The 22826-nt window shown below is 39.0% G+C and overlaps 2 protein-coding genes across 2 annotated transcripts; both read right to left on the bottom strand.

Moving 5' to 3' along the window:
- Window positions 1-8656: 8656 nt before the first annotated feature.
- On the bottom strand, window positions 8657-9610 carry LOC122708671 (olfactory receptor 6C75-like). The gene has a single exon (XM_043925006.1). The coding sequence runs from the start codon at window positions 9587-9589 to the stop codon at window positions 8657-8659; it is 933 nt and encodes a 310-aa protein (XP_043780941.1). The 5' UTR covers window positions 9590-9610.
- A 10077-nt stretch (window positions 9611-19687) lies between these two features.
- Window positions 19688-22097, bottom strand: LOC122708663 (olfactory receptor 6C2-like). The gene is made up of 2 exons (XM_043924992.1): window positions 22055-22097; window positions 19688-20668 (listed from the first exon to the last, which is right to left on the bottom strand). Exons 1-2 carry the CDS (start codon window positions 22067-22069, stop codon window positions 19688-19690), a joined length of 996 nt encoding a protein of 331 aa, XP_043780927.1. The 5' UTR covers window positions 22070-22097.
- Between the last annotated feature and the right edge of the window lie 729 nt (window positions 22098-22826).

Here is a 22826-nt window from a genome sequence, read left to right as displayed (position 1 = left end):
CAAAGAAGACATATAAATGGCTAACAAGCACATGAAAGGATGCTCAACATCACTCATTATTAGAGAAATGCAAATCAAAACATCAATGAGGTACAATTACACGCCAGTCAGAATGGCTTCAATCCAAAAGTCTACAAGCAATAAATGCTGGAGAGGGTGTGGAGAAAAGGGAACCCTCTTACACTGTTGGTGGGAATGCCAACTAGTACAGCCGCTATGGAGAATAGTGTGGAGATTCCTTAAAAAATTGGAAATAGAACTGCCATATGACCCAGCAATCCCACTCGTGGGCATACACACCAAGGAAACCAGATCTGAAAGAGACATGTGTACACCAATGTTCATCGCAGCACTGTTTATAATAGCCAGGACATGCAAGTAACCTAGATGCCCATCAGCAGACAAATGGATAAGGAAGCTGTGGTACATATACACCATGGAATATTACTCAGCCATTAAAAAGAATTCATTTGAATCAGTTCTAATGAGATGCATGAAACTGGAGCCCATTATATAGAGAGAAGTAAGCCAGAAAGATAAAGACCAATACAGTATACTAACACATATATATGGAATTTAAAAGGATGGTAATGATAACCCTATATGCAAAACAGAAAAAGAGACACAGATGTACAGAACAGACTTTTGGACTCTGTGGGAGAAGGTGAGGGTGGGATGTTCTGAGAGAACAGCATTGAAACAAGTATACTATCAAGGGTGAAACAGATGACCAGCCCAGGTTGGATGCATGAGACAGGTGCTCAGGGCTGGTGCACTGGGAAGACCCAGAGGGATGGGATGGGGAGGGAGGTGGGAGGGGGGATCGGGATGGGGAACACATGTAAATCCATGGCTGATTCATGTCAATGTATGGCAAAAACCACTACAATATTTTAAAGTAATTAGCCTCCAACGAATAAAAATAAATGGAAATAAATAAATAATTAATTAAACATGTGTCATAGGCTTAAAAAAGAAAGAGTGAAGGTTGTCATCCTGCAGAAAATATTTTTCATGGGGTCACAGTGGTAATTTCTATGTTTCAGTGATGCCATGCAATGTAGGAAGCCTTCTAACTTTAACCCTTTGGTAATAGAAGGTGTGAAAGAGCGGTTTTTTATTACCAGGTTCCAAATCAGGTATTTTCCTGAAGTCTGTTCAGCCTGAGTTATTTCTTCAAGACCTGTGTGTGCTAGTGACAAAGAACCCATCTGCCAAAGCAGGAGAGGTAAGAGATGCAGGTTCGATTCCTGGGTCAAGAAGATTCCCTGGAGAAAGGCACAACAATCTACTCCAGTATTCTTGCCTGGAGAAGCCCATGGACAGAGGAGGTGGGGGGGGGGGTGGGCTAGAGTCAGTAAGGTCACAAAGAGTCAGACATGACTAAAGTAACATTGCACACATACACACACCGACACTACCAGTGTGAACAGTAAAGCTAGTATATTATAGTATTATAACCACACAGTCTATGGGTTTAAGAGAAAACATACCTAAAACTGGAGGTGGGGGGAAATGGTTTCATGACTTGGTTGTTCAAATTCAATGAATACACATTTAATGGGTGGATCAAATTCCCTCACACTATATCAACCTAGCAGAATGGTAGCGCTTCATTCTGCTACCCAATTATTTCATAGATTACTCTTCAATCTTCCTTTCTCGGGGAATAATTTTTTACATTGGAAGTATTTGGTGTGTCATAGTTAAACCTGTATTTCCATTGCAATCACTAGAGGACCATTCTTTTTTTCTCTAAAAAAAAAAAAAATGCCAATGCCTAACTAGAAGCCAAGTATATTGAAACAATCTTTGGGGAAGAGATCTGGGCATCTCCTGCAAGTCAGTGCTCTAGTAAATAAGAAATCATAATTTGATTGTATTTTATTTAATTCCTTTTGGCCAAACTATTACTTTGCCTATGTATGATCCACATTAGAAGCTTAAACATAATAAGGCTCTGGTTAAAACATCTGACCTTTTAGATTGCAAGTTAGTCCCATGGTCAAGTACTTACCATGAAGAAACAGTGTTCCTTTAACAATGTGCTTCTTTCTCTTCTTAAAACAAACCAGGATCTTTCTCCTAGGTTAACAGAAAGGGAGGAAAACACTTAGTTGAGATACACATTTCATTGACCTAATAAAAAAATTAATGGATGCCTTATGTCCTAAATTAGTATGAAATTGTTAAGGTTCAATTTTAAAAAAAGAAAATCTTCAAACTCTGGAGGATTAACGGGCACAGTTTTTTCCATGGCAATCTAACTGATAAATCCTGGACCATTAAGACAACACAAGATGCCCCAATCATGTACTAGCACTTTCTGTGTTGCTGTTTGGAATACCTGGACATAATTATTACCATTCTACAGTGCATCATGAACAACAAATGTGGTTGGTTGTGTATCTATCGCAGAAGAGAGTCAAAAAGAAGAGACAATAAAGGTCAATTCCCTTATTTAATGACCCTGTTATCAGTCACTTTTCCATCAACCAGTCACCCCAACTCATATAGGGAAGGATCACAGCAGTCATAAGCGAGAACACATTCAAATGCCCTTATGATATAATTATCACAGGCTTATTTACCATCACCAGTGAGGACGCATTGGGTCCAATGGATGCATCTTTGGAGTTTTCAAATTCATTAGAAGAGGGTTTTTTTTTAATGGAATAAGAACTAAAATCACAACAGAGTCCAAGAGGACATTTAATTGCTTCATATTTGGAAAGGGGAGATTCCAGGTGGCATATATCATAATTGCCCTTTCACTGCATATGGTAAAATACTATCATTCTCAATAGGCTACACAGTCCTCTGTGAACGTCTTCAAAGGCAGATTTTGCACAACTGCCCTGTTGTTGTTTAGTCACTAAGTTGTGTCGACTCTTCTGTGACCCCATAGACTATAGTCTGCCAGGCTCCTCTGTCCATGGGATTTCTCATGGACAAGAATACGGGAGTGGGTTGTCATTTTCTTCTCCAGGGGATCTTCCTGACCCAGGGAATTGTAAAATTTATCAAATAGAGTTACAAAATTTAAAAATCACAAATTACATGTATTAAGAAAGGCTTAAACAACAGAAACTCTTATTTACTTTTGAATTACTTTGCCTTTGTCTTTTTAACCTAATATTTTCTTTATTGAATTATTACTTGCATTCTATAAAATATGCAAAATTTAATTGTACAGATCAATAATTTGTGTATGTAACAGTCATGTAACGTCTATTGAAATCAAGCGATGACATTTTTCCATCTCATTTCATGTTTGCTTTTTCCCTTTTTGAATCAATAACCCACACCAAAGAAATACACTGATTTCAATCATGAAAATTTACTTTTGCCAGTTTATTGAAAATCATAGAAATCCAAAATAGCATGCATTCCTTTGTCTGCCTTTTTTCCTCAACATGTCTGTAGGAATTATCCATGCTGCTTCAGGTGAATGATTTATTCTTTTACGCTGTTTTGTAGTAGTCCATTGTATAGGTACCCCACAGCTTTCCATTCCTCCACTGAAGGTCATTTCACTGAAGGTTATTTCCATCCTTTCTAGTTCAGGGCTACCATGAATAAAGCTGCTATGAATATTCTTGTAAAATCTTTTTGAAGATATAGCATTTATTTCTCCTGAGTATATAACTTGGAGTAAAAGTATTGAATTAATTATAAGACAGGCCTTAACACTACAAAACTGTAAAACACTTTCCAAAACTGGATTTAAGCTCTCAGCAGCAATGCATGAGAATTCAAGGTGCTCCACTTTCTCACCAACACTTAGTCTCTAAGTCATTTAATTGGTACATTTCTGTAAATTCATTCAGCCTCTATGGAAAACAATACGGAGGTGCCTTAAAAAACTAAAAATAGAACTAACATATGTTAGAGCAATTGACCTCTGATTATATAACCAAAGTAAATGAAAACAGAATATGGGAGACATATTGGCACTCCTATGTTTATTGCAGCATTATTCCAAATAGCCATCACATAGATTCAACCTAAATTTCTGCTAGGGATGAACTGGTAAAGAAGATGTGAAATATATGTATATACATGCATATACAATGGAATATTATTCAATTACGGGAAAATGGAAATCCTGTCATTTGTGCCAACATTGATGGATGACCTTCATGGCATTATGCCAGGTCAGAGAAAGACAAATGATGTTTATTACTTACATGTAGAATCTAAAAAAGGTAAAATCTATGGCTGATTCATATCAATGTGTGACAAAACCCACTGAAATGTTGTGAAGTAATTAGCCTCCAACTAATAAAAAATAAAAAAAAAATAAAATAAAAAAGGTAAACTCACAAAATTAGAGTAAAATAGTGGTTGCTGAGGGGTAGGGGAATGAATGTAGGAGAGATTTTGTTTAAGGGCTCAAACTTGCAACTAGTAGATAAATAAGTCCTGGAAATCTAACATATTGATTATAAAAGGCAATATTGCATTATAAATATCAAACTTGCTAAGAGATTATATCTCATTTATTCTGACCAAAAGAAAAGAAATGATTACATGACATGATCAAGATCTTATTTAATGCTACAATGCTAATCATATTGCATTCATACATGTACATATCAACACGACCACATTAAGCATATATAATGTCAAGTATAGTTCAACTTTTAAAAACTGGAGACATTCTAGTAGTATTTCGATTTACATTTTCCTAATGACTACTTATGATGACACTTTTTTTAATATACTTGTGACAAATAGAAATCCTTTTTTGTGAAGTGCCTGTTAAAAAGTCTTGCTCATTTTTAATTGTCAAGGCTTTTATTCATTTTGTTTTGCCTTTTTACCCCAAAGATTATCTATTCTACATATTTGTCATGACAGGACTGAGAATATTTTACCCCAGTTGTGAATTGCTTTTTTTTAAACAAAAAAATCTTTAATTGTACAAGTTTGCCTGATTCCACTCTTAATGCTACTTTCTGCCAATGACTGAAAATTGCTTTTCTAATACATCAGCTTTTGATATCAGAAGGCAAAATGAAACATTACAGCTTTGTGTGATTTTCAATAGAGAAATCATACGAGTTTTTTTTAAAAAAGACAAATAAAGAGTATATCCAAAGCAGTGATGAAAGGGAAGGAGCAATGAGAAATTCCAGGAGGTTAAATCCTTGAAGATTAAAATGTTCAATTTTCTAGAGCAGCAATTTCAAGTAGATCTTTGTAGTTGTATGTTGCATGTGTGCTCAGTCGCCCCCAGCTCTTTGCAACCCCCTAGACTATAGCCTGCCAAGTTCTTCTATCCATAGGATTTCTCAGGTAAGAATCCTGGAGTGGATTGCCAGTTCCTACTCCAGGGGATCTTTCTGACTCAGGGATGGAACCCACATCTCTGGCATCTCCTGCATGGGCAGGGGGACTTTTTACCACTGCACCACCTATGAGCCTTAAAGTTGTACAGGAAGGTTTTAAGTTGCCAAGCAAAGTATTTTTTACAAAACTCTTGCTAATTTCTAGTTTTTGTACATTTTTAATAGTGAATGTGAACTCTATAGGGCTTCCTAGGTGCCTGCAATGCAGAAGACACGGTTGGATCCCTAGGTCAGGAAGATCCCTTAGAGAAGGAAATGGCAACCCACTCCAGTATTCTTGCCTGGAGAATTCCATGGACAGAGGAATTTGATGGGCTACAGTCCATGGGGTTGCAAAGAGTCAGACACCACTTAGCAACTGAGCACTCACTCTAGAATATCAGATATTAAAATTATTTTTAAACTAGTGGGTCTGAACTGCTTCCATTCCTTTCAAGTATGCTCTCTCCCCCAACCAACACAAGCATTCATAACCTACTGCAGAGCTGCATCCTGAAGCAGGCGGGGCCAGAGCAGTTGCTACACTCAGGTTAGGGTGCATTCCAGGGTGACCGGGTAAAACAGGCCAGCCACCCATGCAGTTTCAATCTGCTCTCTCCACCCTGTTTTGTGTGTGTGCAAGCATGTGCTCACTCCTCATGAGTGAAGCCCAGCCTTCGCACACCACTCCTTTTAGTCTCACCAGTCCTCTTTCCACCCGGGGTACCCATCTTCACTGTGTCAGACCCCAGGCCAGCGACACTCAATGTAGCTTGAACTCCTAGCCCCCCAGAGAGGTCCTCTGCCCTTGTAATCTCCCTTCTTCACTGAGTCCCCTTCCAGAGGCACAGATCCCAACCTGATGTTTAGCTTCCCTCCCAGTGAAACACCATGTGGTTCTATCTAACAGCCTTGATTCTGCAGCAGTCTTTCTCTCAGTCTCCAGCTATTGGCAGTTTTCAGTGAGAATTGTTCTGCATGTACATGCATTTTTGACTGATTCGTGGAGGGAGGTAAAGTTTTGCATTCTCCTACTCTGCCATCTTGATCGTGCTCCCCACACTTCATTGTTGATTTTTTTTCCTTGTTGATTTTTGTCATTAAAAATATTTATGCAAAGATGTTGCATTTCAAAGCAAACACAAGGTTCATAAGAAAACATTTAATTGTACCTTTTCTCACGTAGTGTTATGTGGTATTTTGTACACTCTAGGGTAATTATGACTAATTTTCTTTGAAGGTGTTACAAGGACAATATAGATTTGGGAGGGCATATTTTACACAATTTTCATTACAGTTCATGCAATTCATTCATTGGTAATTTGACACTTTTATGTTTTCTACAACAACCAGTGCACTTCCTCAGACACATATACATTTGGCATCTACCCAACTGAATTCTAAGGGTTGAGTTTCCAAAATATACAAATAGCTCATACAGCTCAATATCAAAAAGACAGACCACCCAATCAATAAATTGGCAGAAGACCTAAAACACATTTCTCCAAAGAAGACATCCAGATAGCTAACAGGCACATGAAAAGATGCTCAACATCACTTATTAAAAGACAAATACACATCAAAACTGCAATAACGTAGAACCAGTCAGAATGGCCATCATCAAAAGTCTACAAATCTTTGAGACTGGGTTCCCAAGTGCCTGAAACGGGAAATAGGTAGATAGTTAGACATGAACAGGGTATCAAAGGGGGCCAAAGAATTGGCCCTAAAAATAAAGAGGGGGAAGAATGTGGTGAGCCAATGACAAAAGAGCAGATAAAACCAAGGAGGGTCCTGGAATGCAGGAACAGAAAAACCATCCCTTATGGTCCTTCCATCCCCATGCTGTAACTATCAATGAAAGAGTATAAACTGTCTCCCCTCCTACCCTGTAGGGAGAAGGTATTTGAGAAGGTATTTGCCCTACTCTGCCCCCACCCAGTATACATGCCTCATCCATTTAGCAAATGACCCGCAAGACCCCTATCCCACTTCTTGCACCCTGGGTATAAAAGTGGGCTAAGGACCCCTGTTCAACATCGGTTTTCCCTTGAGCTGCTGCTGTTCTAACTGTGTCTCCCACTTTAATAAACTTTTTTTCCCTCTCAAAAAATATTCTACAAATAATATATGCTAGAGAGAGTGTGGAGAAAAGGAATCCTCCTATACTGTTGGTGAGAATGTAAACTGGTAAAGCCACTATAGAGAACAGTATAGAGGTTCCTTAAAAAACTAAAAATAAAGTTGCCATATAATCCATCAATCCCATCCCCAGGCATATACCTGGAAAAGACAAAAACTCTAATTTGAAAACATACATGCACTCCAGTGTTCGCAGCAGTACTCTCTGCAATAGCCAAGACATGGAAGAAATCTAAGTGTCTATCAATAGATAAACAAATAAAGAAAATATGGTGTATGTGTGTGTGATGAAATATTATTCAGCCACAAAAAGATTGAAATAATGCTATTTGTAGCAATGTGGATGGACCTACTTCAAACTAAATGAATTAAGTGAGACAGAGAAAAACAAATAACTATAATATCACTTAAGTATGGAAACATAAAAATTTATACAAATGAACTTATTTACAAAACAGAAACAGACTCACAGGCATAGAAAACAAACTTATGACTACACTTAATTTATGAAAAGTGAGGGAATTAGGAGTTTAGGATTAACAGATTTATACTACTACATATAAAATAGATAAACAACAAGGTCCAACTATATGGTAAAAGTAACTATATTCAGTAACTTCTAATAACCTATAATCAGTCCTGAATATTCATTGGGAAGACTGAGGCTGAAGCTGAAGTTCCAAAACTTTGCCACCTGATAGGAAGAATGAATTCATTGGAAAAGACCCTGATACTGGGAAAGACTGAAGGCAGGAGGAGAAGGGGATGGCAGAGGATTAGATGGTTGGATGGCATCACCGAGTCAATGGACATGAGTTTGAGCAAGCTCTGGGAATTGGAGATGAACAGGGAAGCCTGACATGCTGCAATTCACGGGGTCACAATGAGTCACACACGACTAAGTGACTGAACTGAACTGAACTGAACCTATAATGGAAAAGAATCTGAATATATATATGTCTGAATCACTTTGCTGTACACCAGAAACTGACACAACATTATGATTCCACTATACTTCACTTAAAACAAAGAGGAACTAGTCAACATTTTTCCAAATAGACATACAAATAAATAGTCAGTACATGAAAATGTGCTCAGAATCATTAATGGAAATAATTCAAACATCATTAAGAGAAATGCAAATCAGAACCACAGTGAGCTTCCAAGACAGTGTGACTTCTTTATCTTGATGTTTTCATTCTGCACACGGTCTCCCTCAGAGCCTGGTGGACCTGCTTGTTCCGTAGAGTGTAGATGACAGGGTTCAGTAGGGGGGTCACAACCATGTTCACAAGGGCAGCCTCCTTGTTGGAGTCCAGCCTGTTCACCTGCTTTGGTTTCATGTATATAAAGGCACTGCTGCCATACATCAGAGAGAGGACAATGAGGTGAGAGGAGCAGGTGGAGAAAGCTTTCTGTCGCTCTTTGGCTGATGGGAGTCCAATGATTGTGACGACTATGTTGCTGTATGCAGTGATGGTTATGATGAGGGATGCCAAAAGGACACACAAAGCAAGGACAAAGAGCAATGTCTCAACAGACCTGGTGTCAGAGCAGGAGAGATGGATCAGGGGGCTGAGGTTACAGAAGAAGTGATGTATGACATGGGGGCCACAGAAGGATAACTGGGACAACTTCACCACAAGACCAGACATAACAGTGAACCCCAAAGCACAGCAGGCTGTGACCAGGAGACAGCAAGTCCTCAGATTCATGACAGTTGCGTAATGAAGAGGCTTGCAAATGGCCAGGTACCGATCCAGAGACATCACTGCTATGAGGAGGAACCCTGCTGCTCCCAGAAATACAAAAACAAAGGCTTGTATGAAACAGGCAACAAAGGAAATCGTTTGCTTGCCTAAAAGAAAGATGACCAGCAACTTAGGAATAATAGCACTTATGAGACAAGACTCAGTGAAGGAGAAAATGCTGAGGAAAAAGTACATAGGTGTCTGTAGCCTGGAGTCAGCACAGGTGATGGCGACTATGACAGCATTACCTGCAATGGATGCCAGGTATGCCAGCAGGTGCACCAGAAAGAGGATCTTTCCCAGCTGCTGGGCAGCAGGAAAGCCCTCCAAGGTGAATTCTTGGACACTTGTCCCATTCTTCATTTCCAGAGGCTTTTTTCCCCACAGTATCCTCACCTGCTGCTCTTAATCTAGAATGAAGATGTTACAACAAGCAAAAAGAGTCTTAGGGGAGCATGAGATCAAGTTATCTGACTCCTCCACAAGGTAGCTGGCCAGATAGCAGACTCTTGCTGAGTTAGTTCTTGAACTAGTAGGACTTGAGTTCAATACTATGTCAACACTGAGTTCTAATCCTGGAGACATGGGTCATCTTTGAAAAGTTAGTTAAATTTCCTAAATTTCACTTTCATCATCTGTAAAATGAAGATGTAAGGATCTATTTGTTCATGTTCCTGTGAGGATGAAGTAAAATAAGCATGTAACTCACTTGACATGTCATGTCAGTGTTTTCTTTGTGTTCCTCGAAGTCTAATTATAATATTAGGGTCATTAATATACTCTTAAATACAGCATGACCAGTAGACAGAGTTATTTACATTTGCACATTTATAAAATAAATCATTGTGTTTTATATTATTATCAGCTTGTAAGTAAACTTAACAGTGATATTATTAATATTCCTTTTGAATATCCATTTGAAAATATACTATATACTATACATATACATATATACTATATACATATATAGTATATAAAATATACTATAAAATAAATTCTGTGGTCCAAATCATCACCATCACCACCATCATTTATGAGGACTTTATGAATGTCTGTTACTTTGCTATTCATCAAGATTCAGTCTTTCTACTATTCTCCACAATAATGAAGAGTGTTAGCTAGGTAGTCCCAAACCCTTCTCCAAAAGGAGACAATGAGGCTTGGAGAAATTCCAGAGAAGTTAAGTCACATAGCTGAGACTGCAGTTAGATCTGCCAGCATCCAAAGCTCCTGTTAGTTCCAAATGCTGTGACAAAATATCTTTCAATAGGAAGAAATACATTGTTGATTATCTCTCAGACTTAAGTGAAAGTTCAGCTTTATTTTTTTCTACCCTTACGTTAACATCTTTTCATGAAATGTGCTATGCTTAGTCGCTCAGTCGTGTCTGACTCGTTGTGACCCCATAACTGCAGCCCCTCAGGCTCCTTTGTCCATGGGATTCTCTAGCCAAGAACACTGGAGTGGGTTGCCATGCCCTCCTCCAGGGGATCTTCCCAATCCAGGGATCGAACCCAGGTCTTCTGCATTGCAGTCAGATTCTTTACTGTCCAAACCACCAGGGAAGCCCTTTTCATGAAATACAGACCTGTGATACTATACAGGCCTTAGAGATGATCTCCTTTAGCACAACCATTTTACAGAAGACACTGGAGACCAGAGACATTGGGGGTTGCTCAACAATGTAATACAAGTTATAAATCCAGGAATTACTCCAACCTTTTGAGGCTCCATGCTTACTTTTGTAAGAGATATGGGGAATGACAGTAGTTCATAAGATTAGTCAAATAGCAACACAGTATTCTAGAACTTGGTACTTGCCTCCTACTCACTCTTACACCAAAGCTCAATGAACACTTTTCTCTTCAGTCCTCTTAATAAAACACTTTTCCTAAGATAATAGTGTTTGACTCTACCATCTCAATACTAAACTGAAGGTCTGCAATGTGGAGTGTGTGTGTGTGGGTGGGTGGGTAGGTGGGTGGGTGTGTGACTAACCTGCGTTGGGCCAAGTTCTCTGAAGCGATGCTTATGCAACCAAACTGCTCACCTCAGAACGACACTCAAGGTGCCTCTGCGTCTGTCCCAGTTACAGCAGTCCCTGTTACAGTTCACCGCTGTTCCTGACACAGGCATGCACAGGTGTTTTCACGGGGAACAGGGCATTCTCCTCCTGGAGTTATTCTCTTCCAAGAAATCAAGAGATCTCTCTGGGATAGGAAAAAGGATTGGAAAAGGAAACACATCGGTCACAGTCTGTTATCTTCAAGTGGGGTGACTATACATCTCATGTTCCCAGTGTTCCTGGTTGACAGAGCCCTGATTTCAGAGGCAGAATTTTTCATACCACAAAGGTTCTTCTCAACTTTGGCCTCTGAAACCCCAGAAAAGAGCAGACAGAATAAAGCAATCACAATCCACTGGCCCCATCCTTGGTGAAAATTTGGTTCCAGGACTACTTAGGGTTCTGATGAAAGTTCAGATTCCCCAGCTGGTAATAGCCTAGGCTCACATGCAAAATTGTTGTCCACCTGCTATACCAACTAATGGGAACAGGCAGTTTCTTCTGAGTTCAGCCCTGAGAGCTGCTGAGATGAGTCTTCTTCTACTGAAGCACACCATTGTGGTAATCCATCTGCTCCTAGACACATACTGCTCTATGCTCCTCCATCATATGCTCACCTTTCCACATGGAGAAGCATCCTTGTCCCACTATATTACTGCCACATGCTTCTGACATGCACATCTGAGGCCTCTGTAATAGTTTTCCCAGATGACGGCGTTTAGTCACCAAGCAGGATGTACCCAGCCAATGAGCAGAGAGTGCAGGCTTCCAAACTGCATGAGGAACTGAAAGGACATAGACAGAAAGCAGAGACAGGACTGAGGGAAGCTAATTGATCACTGTTGAAAACAAGCGTCACTAGCACACCTTTATATTTCTCTTCCCATTGTCTGCATTGTGATTGGCTCCCAGAAGTCCGTGTTGTTTTCTGCTAAGATCTGTCCAAGAAATTATATGATGATTTCCCAAGGGATCCTAAAATCCCAATTGGAATGTCTCTACCTGTTTGAGGTAAAAGTCCAGATTAAAATTGTCTACATGGGTTGTGTGCACTGAGGCCAGAGCACTGGGGTTTAAGAATAAAGTATATCATGCAGAAGGGATGGATCACACGCTGGATATTGTCAGGCTTTGGGGAAGACACTGGATGCTGAGGACGGAGGTGAAAAGCCACCATCCTCACTCAATCATTCTTCATATCTCCACCAACATTATGATACTTTTCATCAGATATTTATGTCTGGAGAATATTTTTGTTGCCTTCTTCAATCTCTTTGAAAAAGGGGAAGCACAAATTTCTTCCTCCTCAGCGTAGAAAAGGGAATGCTAGGTGGTTTCTTTGACATACTCACATGGCCAGCCTCTCTCTTTTGAAATGAAAGCTGTAAAGTGGATGCCAGACTTCTTCAAAACACAAGAAAGTTTGAGACATGACTCCCAGTGAGGAGAAGCTGTTGCCACAGCAACCACCCTTTGGAAGGCTGCTTCTCCTCCTGTGGTATCTCAGCTGGGCTGCTGACACGGGAGTTACCCACTTTTCTTTGGCCTCTAGCTTCCCATTGAGAGCCAGGTGGCTAACCACCCAGAGTCTATTTTCTGGCAACACTGGGGCATACAGTAGCTGTCTGGAGATCTGTCTGAATATCTCCTCGCTAATCTTCAAAGTCAAGGCAAATTTCATAGAAATTTTCAGGAGCTTTTATGTGTGCCCCACCTTCCCCAGTGGCTCAGTTGGTAAAGAAGTTGCCTGTCAATACGAGAGACCTGGGTCTGATCTCTGGGTCAGGAAGATTCCCTGGAGAAGGAAATGGAAACCCACACCAGGATTCTTGAGGGGAGAATCCCATGTACAGAGTAGCCTGTTGGGTTACAGTCCTAAGGCTTGCAAAGAGTCGGACATGACAGAGCGATTAAGCACACATATGTTATCTCTTACATGTGGACTCCAAAAATGAAACACACTAGTGAATATAAGACAAACAAACCAAAAAAAAAAAAAAAAAAAAGACTCATAGATATAGAAAACAAACTAGTAGTTTCCAGTGGAGAGAGGGAAGTGGGGAGCGGCAAGATAGGGGTTGAGGACAAGAGGTACAAGCTACTATATATAAAATAAATAAGCCACAGTGATGCATTGTACAACACAGAAAATATAGCCAAAATAACTATAAATGGAGTAGAATATTTAAAAATGTTACCCACTAGGACTTCCTTGGTGTTCCAGTGGTTAAGAATCCTCTTGCCAATACAGGGGCACAGGTTAGATCCCTGGATTAGGAGATCTCACATACCTTGGAGAACTAAGCCTGTGCGCCGAAAACCCACGTGCCTAGAGCCTCTGCTCCGCAACAAGAGAAGCCACCACAATAAGAAACCCAAACACTACAACGCAGAGTAGCCCCCACCTGCCACACCTAGAGAAAGTCTGCACACAGCAAGGAAGACCAGTGTAGCCAAAAATAAAAATGAATAAGTAAAATAAAAAGAAAATTACTTTTTGAAAATCACTATGTTATACCTCTGAAATTGTATACTATTGTATTCCAACTCTACTGTAATAAAAATAAATAAAAACTAAAATTTTAAAAATACTTTAAATATTTTAATTCTGAAACTTTGTTTGACCCATTTAATAGCTCTAAAAATTTTACTGTCTATGCCTTAGAATTTTCTATGTACAAAATTATGACATCTGTGAATAAGATTATCTTTTTCTTCCTTTCCAATCTGAAGGCCTTTTATTTATTTTTGCTCTTGTAACAACCTCTAGGACATAATTAAATAGAGACACCCTCTTCTTTTTGATAGGAAGAAGTGTTCAGTCTTTCCTTGTCAAGGATACTATTATTCAGTGATTTTTAATAGATACACTTCATCAGGTTGAGGAATTTCCCTTTTGTATTTAGCTTTCCAAATGTTTTTGTCATGGGAAGTTTCAGTTCAGTTCAGTCTCTCAGTCGTGTCTGACTCTGAGACCCCGTGGACTGCAGCACACCAGGCTTCCCTGTCCATCATGAACTCCCGGAGCTTGCTCAAACTCACGTCCATCGAGTCAGTGATGCCATCCAACCATCTCATCCTCTGTCGTCCCCATCTCCTCCTGCCTTCAATCTTTCCCAGCATCAGGGTCTTTTCCAAAGAGTCAGCTCTTCACATTAGGTGGCCAAAGTATCGGAGTTTCAGCTTCAGCAGCAGTCCTTCCAATGAATATTCAGGACTGATTTCCTTTAGGACTGACTGGCTTGATCTCCTTTAAGTCCAAGGGACACTCAAGAGTCCCCTCCAACACCACAGTTCAAAAGTATCAAATCTTCGCTTTGTCAAATGGTTTTTCTGCATCTATTGTGATCATCATGTGTTTGATGTCCTTAGTTTTATTAATATGGTGTATACTATTGATTGATTTTTATATGTTAAAGTACCCTCGCATTTATGGGATAAACTGCACTTGGTGATTGTGTGTTATCCTTTGTATATGTTCCTGATTTAGGTTTGTCAGCATTATCTTGGTTATTCTTATGTACCTCTTTTCATCACAGAAATCCATGTGTAGTTTTGTTTTCTTTTTCTTTTTTTTTTTTTTTTTTTAGTTTTCTTATGATACTTTCATTTAGTCTTGATATTAGGGTAATACTGATCTCTTGGAAAGAGCTGAAAAGTGAATTTTTCACTTATATTTTTAGAAGTCTGTGAATAATTGGAGCTAATTCTTCTTTAAATGTTTCACAGAAATCATTAGTAAAGACATCTCTTCCTGAGCTTATTTGTGGGAAGTTTCTGATCATTAATAGGTTTTTCAATTGTTATTTACTTATTTGTATTTATTCTTTCTTCTTGAGTTACTTTGTGCTTTCCCATAATTTTTTTTTCAAATCATTGATATCTCTGATTCTCATCCCTCTCTTGGACTGAGGCAAAAATTGAAAAGCTTCTCTTCTTTTTCCGTTTAAAGTCTTCCTTAGTATCATGGAAATTGCTGCTCTTTAGGGCTTAGTTAGAGAAGGACATGGCAACCCACTCCAGTGCTCTTGTCTGGAGAATTCCATGGACAGAGGAGCCTGGCGAGCTACAGTCCATGGGGTCGCAGAGAGTCGGACACGACTGAGTGACCTAAGCACACGGCTTAGCTGTTTAAACAAGTCACCTGATGTGGCCAAACTCATTGCCCAACGGATTTGTTTCACGCAAAGCTGGTTTTAGTTTATAACACCATTAGTTGATCAATCAAATTGAAGTCACATACTCAGCTAGATGTATTACACAGAATTTGAACTTTGTTCTGCTTTTTTTCCTCTCTAAATTAATAAAATGTCATTTTAAACTGATGAAGTGGAAATTTTGTAACTGGAGATGTTTCTATCTTTGTTTCAACTTAAAATTCTATATTCAGATAATAGCCTCAAAGATCCCAAAATAACAAATACCTGTGTTTTTGTGAACTTGGGACTTTCTAACACATGAGGATGCCAAAGTTTTATTACTATGAAAGTCTTGGCTAACAGGGCCCATACACAGAAAACAGTTTAAACTCATCATACTGGTGACTTAAAGTTACTGATGGAACTCCTGAACATATTCATTCTGACCTATTCTGGTCCATATGGGCTGGGTCAAAGCAAACCAGTCTTAGGGAAGGAGACTGTGAGTCCCCAACCAACACAGCACCTTATAATCAGGAGGGAATCCCCAACTCTCAGTTTCTTCTAAGGAGTAAAGGGTCACTTCCTGCAGTTCTTTCCCCTGGGTCAGTAGTGTGTAGTAGGCAAATATACCAGCTCTCAGTTTCTCCCTAGATATAGAAGGAATTTCTTTTTCTTTGGGATGGCTCTGGTCATTGACTCCTGCACAATGTCATGAACCTCTGTCCATAGTTCTTCAAGTACCCTGTCTACCAGATATAATCCCTTGAATCTATTTGTCACCTCCATTGTAAAATCATAAGGAATTTGATTTAGGTCATACCTGAATGGCCAAGTGGTTTTCCCTACTTTCTTCAATTTGATCCTGAATTTTGCAATAAGGAGCTGATGATCTGACCCACAGTCAGCTACAGATCTTATTTTTACTGACTGAACAGAGTTTCTCCATCTTTAGCTGCAAAGAATATAATCAATCTGAATATAATATAAAGAATATAATCAACTGGTATGGACCTATGAGAGGCAGAAGAGATTAAGAAGAGGTGGAAAGAATAAACAGCAGAACTATACAAAGCAGATCTTAATGACTGGGATAACCATGATGGTATGGTGACTCACCTGGAGCCAGACATCCTGGAATGTGAAGTCAAGTGGGCCTTAAGAAGCATTGCTACAAAGCTAGTGGAGATGATGGAATTCCAGCTGAGCTATTTCAAATCCTAAAAGATGATGCTGTGAACGTGCTGCACTCAATATGCCAGCAAATTTGGAAAACTCAGCAGTGGTCAGATGACTGGAAAAGGTCAGGTTTTATTCCAATCCCAAAGAAGGGCAGTGCAAAAGAACGATCAAATTTCCAGACAATTGTGCTCATTTCACATGCAAGTAAGGTTATACTCAAAATCCTTCAAGCTAGGCTTTGGTAGTATATGAACTGAGAACTTCCAGATGTACAAGCTGGCTTTAGGAAAGGTAAAGGAACCAGAGATCAAATTGCCAACATTTTCTGGATCATAGGGAAAGTAAGGGAATTCCAGGAAAACATCTACTTCTGCTTCTGGACTATGTAAAAGCCTTTGACTGTGTGGATCACAACAAACTGTGGAAAATTCTTACAGTGATGGGAATACCAGACCACCTTAGCTGTCTCCGGACAAATCTGTATGCAGGTGAAGAAGCAATAGTTAGAACCAGACATGGAAAATGGACTGTATCAAGATTGGGAAAGGAATATGACTAGGCTGTTTATCATTACCCTGTTTATTTAACTAATATGCAGAGTATATCATGTAAAATGTTGGGTTGGATGAATCACAATCTACAATCAAGATAGCTGGAAGAAATATCAACAACCTCCGATGTGCAGATAATACCACTCTAATGGCAGACAGTGAAGAGGCACTAAAGAACCTCTTGATGAGGATGAAAGAGAAGAGTGAAAAACTTGGTTTAAAAGACAATATTTAAAAAGCTAAGATCGTGGCAATCTGGTTCAATCACTTCATGGCAAATAGAAGTGGAAAAAATAGAAGCAGTGACAGATTTTATTTTGGGGGGCTCCAAGATGACTGCAGACAGTGACTACAGTAATGAAATTCAAAGACACATGCTCCTTGGAAGGAAAGCTATGACGAACATAGACAGCATGTTAAAAAGCAAAGACATCACTTTACTGACAAAGGTCCATATATTCAAAACTATGGTTTTCCCAGCAATCATGTATGGATGTGAAATTTGGCCCATGAAGAAGGCTGAGCACTGAAGAACTGATGCTTTTGAATTGTAGTGTTGAAGAAGACTCTTGAGAGCCTTGGACTGCAAGGAGATGCAACCAACCCTGAAGGAAATCAACCCAGAATATTCACTGGAAGGACTGATGCTAAAGCTGATGCTCCAATCCTTTGGCCACCTGATGCGATGAGCCAACTCATTGGAAAAGACCCTGATGCTGAAAAAGGTTGAAGGGAAAAGGAGAAGAGGGCAACAGAGGAGCAGATGGTTAGAGAGCATCACTGACACAATGACAATGAGTTTGAGCAAACTCTGGGAGACAGTGAAGGAAAGGGAAGCCTAGTGTGCTGCAGTCCATGGAGTTGCAGAGTCAGACACAGCTTATCAACTGAACAACTACAAATACAAGGAATTAGACAACATTTCCAGCACCCCAACTTTTCCAGTTGCTACAAGAGGGTTTGGCTTCTATCAGGGCTGAGATACTAGAGCTTGACAAAACTTAGTCTCTTGAGACACACTAACAGCAAACAGTGGCTTGTATGAGCACAAGGTTTGGCTCATTTTGGCTGACTGGTGATGTCCATCTCCTGCATTAGCCTGGACTAGGACTCCAGGACTCCAGGCTGTGAAGATCGGCTCTTTTATCTAATACACAAAACCAAAATAGAGGACTCTCAGACTTCCCAAATTTTGTCAGGTTCAAAACTTATTCATTTAACTTCTATTTTGGAAAGGAGAGAGACAAAGGCAAAGATGTCCTTAGGAAACCATAATTCCCAGGATAACTTATAATTAAATCACTCCCATACATAAAAATCTATCACCGAGTACTATCAACAATGAAAAATTCTTCCTAATAAGATTATGTCTTAAATTAATTTTAAAATCAAGCTAAAAGGGAAATACACTCATACCAGACATAGTAAAAATCAAATGCACGTTATGCACATGCAGTGTTAGATGTGACAGGACCTATGTCCACTAGGGCCAATTATCTTCAGGTGGGAGCCACTTCCTCAATGAACCTTCAATCACAGTAAATGAGTTCATTTTGATACCTGTTTTTAATTTTTAATGCACTCATTTTCCTTTCATATTTTTCTAATTATAAGTTCAATTAGTTTTTGCTACATAAAATGTCAACTGCATTTAGCTTAACATGAAGGACACTGGCAACTCCTACACCTAAGATCACAAGAAGGTGAAAATACCTCTTAGATGGGAGGAAAGAATTTGCTACTGGGATCACCTACCTTTGAGCAATTTGTTGGTTCCAGGACCTGGCAACATCAATGACAGGAAAAAAAAAAAAAAACTACAAATTTTAGAGTTTTACAGTTAATTTATATTTCAAGAAATAATTAATAAAGAAAACTTTGTTGAAAACATTTAATACATCTGGAAGATGATACACTGAAAGAGCCCATATAAAAATCTGGAGTTACACTGAGCTGTTTGTACAGTAAAACCAATAGACCCAAGGAAGAACTAGTGAGAATAAAACTGATTCATTCATATAAGTAGATTCAAATAGTGAAACACCATTAAGTTGTACTATGGCTTTATATAATTTTCAGAAATAATTTGTTTCTGGAATTTCACACATTAAATATCAAATGGAAAGAAGGGTTTCTATTTATTTTTTCTGAAGTATCATAAACTTCAAGCCTAAAAATGCATCATGGGCAGATATTATAAAATCTGGCAACATTGTTATCTTTACATTAATGACTTTGTATATTATGACTTTTATAGAATAGTTGGCTCCATAAATATTATTTGAATTTAATTTACTTAAGACCAATAAGTAGAAAAGTTAAGGAAGATAGCTTTAGCAGAATATAGAGAACAAATGAAATTTTCAACTTGAAGAAGGAACTGAATTGCCAAATAAGACACTACCCACCCAGCTAAAAGTAGCACAAGCTAGATTGCCAGACGGAGAGCTTCTCAAGAATAGATTTTGCCAATGGTGGGAACTTGACCTAGAGGATCAAGCCCATCCACTTAGCCTCCAAAGCTCTATTTCTGCAACCTCACCCTAGACAGTGTGTCCCTCAGAGCCTGGTGGACCTGCTTGTTCCGTAGAGTATAAATGACAGGGTTCAGCAGTGGGGTCACCACCGTGTTCACAAGGGCAGCCTCCCTGTTGGAGTCTAGTCTGTTCACTTGCTTTGGTTTCAGGTAAATAAACACACAGCTGCCGTACATCAGAGAAAGGACAATGAGGTGAGAGGAGCAGGTGGAGAAAGCTTTCTGTCGCTCCTTGGCTGATGGCAGTCGCAGGATTGTGACTACTATGTTGCCATATACGATGGTGGTTACAATGAGGGATAGCAGAATGACAAATGAAGTAACAAAGAAGAAATATACTTCAACAGATCTGGTGTCAGAGCAGGAGAGATGAATTAAGGAGCCAAGGTCACAGAAGAAATGAGAAAGGACATTAGGGCCACAGAACAATAACTGGGAAACCTTGAGCATCAGACAAGTGATTAAGATGAAGGACAAAGTATAGCACAAGAAAATCAGAAGGAAACTAACCCTCAGGTTCATGATGGATGCATAGTGCAGAGGCTTGCAAATGGCCAGGTATCGATCCAATGACATCACAGCCATGAGAAAGAAAATCACTGCACCAAAAATTAAAAAGAAAAAGGCTTGTGTGAGACAAGCAGGAAAGGCAATTGTTTGCCTTCCTGAAAGGAAGATGGACAGCAGTTTAGGAATAACTGTAGTGATGAAACAGCATTCACAGAAGGAGAAAGCACTCAGTAAAACATACATTGGCGTCTGGAGGCGATGGTCAGCCCAGGTGATGATGATTATGACCATGTTTCCCACGATAGAGGCCAGGTATGCCAGCAGGTGCACCAGGAAGAGAAGGTTCCCCAAGTGCTGGACGGCAGGAAACGCCTCCAGAATGAACTCCTGGACGGTAGACTCATTTTTTACCCCCATAGTTATCTCTGTTTCTCTGACTGTCATCATTTTCTGCTTAACCTGTGGAACGGAAAATATATTACTGAAGAATAGAGAATTTAAATGATATCGACTTTTAAAAAACAAAAATGGAATCAAAATCACTACTTTCAGGTATTGTTGTGAATGAGGGATCGTTTTATATTTTGAAAGTATTTTACAATAAACGACTGACATTTACTATTATAACATAATATAAATCATAATACTTAATAAATTGTTAAAGATTTGTTTTTATTTTTGATAATAATTTTTAATACATCACTTAACATTTTTGGAAAAGAATATCTTAGAAAAATAGTCCATAAGGTAAGTAATCCAAAAGGTAAACAACACAAAATGAAAATGACTGTTTGCAGACACATACACAAGTAACAGTTAGCAATGAAGACTGTCATCCTGTAGAAAATACATCTCATGGGCTCACAGTGTTCATTTCTATGCTTCTGGTATGACATGCAATGTAGGAAGACTTCTATGCACTGATCTTAGCCCTTTGGAAATGCAAAGTGTGAAAGAGCAGTTTTCTTATTACCATATTCCTAACCAGTTATTTTCCTGAAGTCTTTTCAGCCTGAGCTCTTTTTTTCAAGATCCCAGTGTGACCAGTAAAGGTAGTATATTATAGTAGCATAACCACACAGTCTGTTGGTTTAAGAGAAACCAAACCTACCGTTGGGGGGGAAATGTTTTCATGACTAGGTGTCCTGATTCAGGGAGCTCACTTTTAATGGGTGATCATATTTCCTCACGGTCTACCTCCCTGGCAGAATAGTAGTGTTTCATTCTGCTATTCAATCATTTCATAGAATACTCTTCAACAAGCCTTTTTCTGGGAATAGTTTTTTCCATTGGAGATACTTGGTGTGGCATATTTAAACCTGTATGTCCATTGCAACCCCTACAGTAACACTCTTCTTTATTTAAGAAAAGGCAAAAAGAAAAGAAAAAGGAAATGCCAATGCCTAATTAGAAGCTAAGTATTTTGATACAATCTTTGAGGAAGGGGTCTGGGCATCTGCTGCAAATTGGTGCTTGAGTGAATAAGAAACTGTAATTTAATTGTATTTTACTTAACTCCTTTTGGTCAAAACTATTACTTTAACTGTTGGCTCAGACAATCAGGAATCCATCTGTAATGTAGGAAACTTGGGTCAGGAATATGCACTGGAGAAGAGAAGGGCAACCCACTCCAGGATTCTTACCTGGAGAATCTCATGGACAGAGGAGCCTGGTGAGATACAGTCCATGGCGTCCCAAAGAGTCAGACACAATTGAGCAACTAATACTTCTTTTCATTACTTTCTAACTATGCATGATCCACAGTAGATACTTAAACAGAACCAGTCTCTGGTTAAATTATCAGACCTGTTAGATTACAAGTTAGCCCCATGATCAAGTACTCACCAGGAAGCAGCTCATAGGAAACAGTGATTCTTTGACAATGTGCTTCTTTCTCAAAACAAACCAGGATTTTTCTCCGAGGCTAATGAAAAGGGGGAAAACTATCTTAGTTGAGATATACCTTTCTTTGGCCTAATACAAAATTAATGGAGGCTTTATGTCCTAAATTAGTAGGAAAAATTATTAAGGTTTAATTTAAAATTTTTCCATACTCTGGAGGATTAACAGTCATAGTTTTTCCCCGTGGCTATCTGACTGATAAATTCTGGACCATTAGGACAGTACAAGTTTTCCCCATCACACACTAGCACTTTCTGATGCTACTATTTGGAATACCTGGGCATATTTATTGCCATTCTACAATGCATCAAAACAACAAACGTGGTTCGTTGTGTATTCATCTAAGAAGAGAATCAAAAAGAAGAGACAACAAAGGTCAATTTCCTTGTCTAATGAGCCTGTTATCAGTCACTTCCCCAACCAGTCACCCCACCTCATATAGCAGAGGATCAGAGCAGTCATAAGCAAGAATACATTCAAATGCACTTATGATATAATTATCACAGGCTTATTTACCATCACCAGTGAGGACACACTGGGTCCAATGGACACACCTTTGGAACTTTCAGAACTCATTAGAGGGAATTTTTTTAATGCAAAAGGAACTAAAAACACAACAGAGTCTCAGAGGACATTTAATTGCTTCATATTTGGAAATGGGAAATTCCAGGAGACATATATCATAGTTACACTTTCAATGTATATGATGACATAT

The sequence above is a fragment of the Cervus elaphus genome, chromosome 15 (assembly GCF_910594005.1).
Source record: "Cervus elaphus chromosome 15, mCerEla1.1, whole genome shotgun sequence".
NCBI lineage: Eukaryota > Metazoa > Chordata > Mammalia > Artiodactyla > Cervidae > Cervus > Cervus elaphus.
The sequence above is the reverse complement of the archived record's forward strand: the minus strand, read 5'-3'. Positions and strand labels throughout refer to the sequence as shown.

Excerpts from the sequence above, each read along its gene's own strand:
- LOC122708671 (XM_043925006.1), bottom strand. The coding sequence starts at position 9,589 with ATGAAGAATGGGACAAGTGTCCAAGAATTCACCTTGGAGGGCTTTCCT.